This window comes from Blastomyces dermatitidis (assembly GCF_000003525.1).
Source record: "Blastomyces dermatitidis ER-3 genomic scaffold supercont1.4, whole genome shotgun sequence".
Lineage (NCBI taxonomy): Eukaryota > Fungi > Ascomycota > Eurotiomycetes > Onygenales > Ajellomycetaceae > Blastomyces > Blastomyces dermatitidis.
Window position 1 is genome coordinate 3,896,549 of NW_025544777.1, and position 2,846 is coordinate 3,899,394.

The following is a 2,846-nucleotide window of genomic DNA, read 5'->3' on the forward strand; positions in this document are numbered from 1 at the left end:
TCTCTGAAACAAGAGATTGCAAAGTGTTCATATCTTTGACAGTTTGAACACTGTGTTTGAGCTTTGAGATTCATTCTTGAGTCTTTGTATTCATGAACTCTCATTTTCAAATCTGCTACTCTTACTTCAGAGATTCTTGATTATTCAAGTGTCTTTGTATACACTAGAATAAAGGCATTTCTTCTACTCTGTCTGAACTCAATTGAATTAAGTCATACAGGCTCTTTTCTCAGTTGAATAGAATTGTATTCTTCTAATTCATTTTTGAGAAGTAGTATTTCTTTCTCACAGTCAAAGATTTCAACTGAAATATCATGAAGAATGAATTTATCTCACTTTTCATCTCTCTCAGATAGAATTATTATATTTAACAGAGATTCTACTGCTGACTTTCAGAGATTCTTATTCTGAATAAGGAATTCTGCACTGAATTCAGACATTGTGATCAGAATGATGAAGTTTTCAAAGAAGAATGACTCAATTGAAGTTATAACTGGTTTTTGAACTTCAATATCAGTCATTAACTGAGAAAAGAACTGCTGATTGATTTCATTTCTAATTCTGAAAATAAGATTTGAGTTTAGCTTATTTCTCTGCAAGATGTCCTGATTTGAGACTTTGAGAATAAGTCTTCTATTTCTGGAGATTTGAAGATTTTTCTCTCTTTACATTTTTTTCTTCACTCTTCTATCAATAGAAGTATGAGCAGTATTCTTCTCAGTTTTCTAAGAATTTTGAGCAGGTTTTGAGATAGCAGATTTAGAGATAGCAGGTTTAGAGACAGCAGATTCAGCTGCTTGAGCATATATTTTCTTCTCATTTAAAGAAGAAGAAGAAGAAGAAGTAGAAAAGAAACAAGAGCAAACTGAAGAGTCAGTGATTGTATTAGAAATTTTCAAAGTTTTTTAAACTGTGTTTGAAATTCCAAGTGTGAACTTGATCACTTTCTGTAGTTGTCTAGTCTGAGCATGAAGAATTAACAGAACTTCTTCATTTATCTCACTCAGACACTGCTTTCTAAGAATTTTACTTTCTTTTTCAAGTTTCTGTATTTCAAGAACTTGTTATTTCTCTATCTCTTCTTTCTTTCTTCTCTTTAGAATTTCAATCTCAGAAATAGCATTTCAGAAAGCATTCTTTTTCACATCAACTGAGTGTACTTTCAAACTCATTTTTCTTACTCAATGAAAAGTTGATCAGACTAATTCAATTGAGATATTTATTAAACTCTTTTGAATTGAAAAGTTGATCAGACTTTTTCAATTAAGAGGTTTCTGAGTCTGTTTTCAATTGAAAAGTTGATCAGACTATTTCAAAAGAAGAATAACAGACTTTTATATATAAAATACCTGATTTTTTTCACACTAGTTCAGTAACTAGGTTAGATTTATGAAGAGAATCTAATAAACTAAAATTGATTTTTAAGATAAATTAATAAAATCTTTACAATCTCTTTCTTGAAATATAGTGAGGAAAAGTATGATATCAATTGATAATAAATCAGATAATATGACAGTTTTTGAGAGAAAAACTGACAAAAAATAAATCAATTTTTTGCAGAGAAATTGATTAAAACTATTCAATTTTATTTTAAATCATTCAATTCTTCTCACACAACAAGTGTGCAACTCAAATCAGTTAATAAAGAGTGTAAAAAAGAATTAAGTATTAATGAAAGCTCTTCAGTCACTGAAAAAGTAATTCTTACTTAAAAGAATATGAAATTATGACAGCAAATAACTCTGTTTTTAATTCTTTGTAAGAATATTGTGTAAAACTCAGAGAAAAACACCTTACTTTTTCAAGAGAAATAAAAATCTATTTCTAAGATCTTTTTTTTGCATTAACTGCTGCAGAAGAATGAGATAGAAACTGCTAAGATATATACTACTGTATACTCTCTATCAAGACTTTCTCTCTTCAGAGTCTTGATATTATTGAGAATATAAGTCTGTTTCTATATAATAATGTAAATATTATCAGCAGAATGTAGAGGAACTGATTATTTATATCTTAAAATAGAAGACTTTGTCAATGATTATATCAATATAGAGTTAATTCTCAAATTCAATAGAAATCTAGTATTGCTGTTCTCAATCCCTTGCAGAATCTATTGAATATTGAGATATTAAAACTAGATTTAATATATCTCACTGTGCAGGGATCAAAGGCTCAGTCAGACCTTGAAATATACTGATTTTATAGTTGTTGTGTCTGCTGACTATGTATCAAGTACAGTTACTGAGATATCTCTTTATATTTTTCTGCTGGGGATGGGCCAGATCGGGAGGGGCGGTACAAGGGTGGGACTTGGTGTTGATGTCTTGGTACACCAAAGACAGAGAGGGTTTTTCGCGGAGGATGCACTTCAGATTGTGTCTGTTGACTATGTGCTTGATACTATTGCCGAGGTATCTTTTTGTATTTTTCTGCCGGAGGTGGGCCAGATTGAGAAGGGCGGTACGTGGGTGGGACTTGGCATTGATGTTTTGGAACATCAAAGATAGACAGGGTTTTCGTGGAAGATGCTTCTCAGATATCTCCACAATTACAGGTCAGGGATCTTCCAAAATCGAGAAGATTGGCGCATATGGTTAGGTCTCTTCGCCTTACAATTTGTATGGCAATTTGGCCCAGGGTTGTGGTGTGGTAGGGGTGAACGGGGGATAATCCCACACAGGAGTTTCGAACAACGTCTGGTTCACGTTTGGCTGGATAACTCCACCACCACACGGGGTATGCGGTCGGCGATGGGGTCAAAATGCTCGTATGATCGAGGGCTTTTCGATGAATCTATCGGCCGGTTCTTATTCGAAAAATTGAGCGAGTTCGTGGTGGAGCGCTGA

The 2,846-nt window shown here is 33.0% G+C and overlaps 1 protein-coding gene across 1 annotated transcript; it reads left to right on the forward strand.

Moving 5' to 3' along the window:
- Positions 1 to 2,273: 2,273 nt before the first annotated feature.
- On the forward strand, positions 2,274 to 2,846 carry BDCG_04293 (uncharacterized protein; the record flags this gene model as incomplete). The annotated part of the gene is made up of 2 exons (XM_045419950.1): positions 2,274 to 2,460; positions 2,512 to 2,846. 2 exons carry the CDS (start codon positions 2,274 to 2,276, stop codon positions 2,844 to 2,846), a joined length of 522 nt encoding a protein of 173 aa, XP_045276147.1.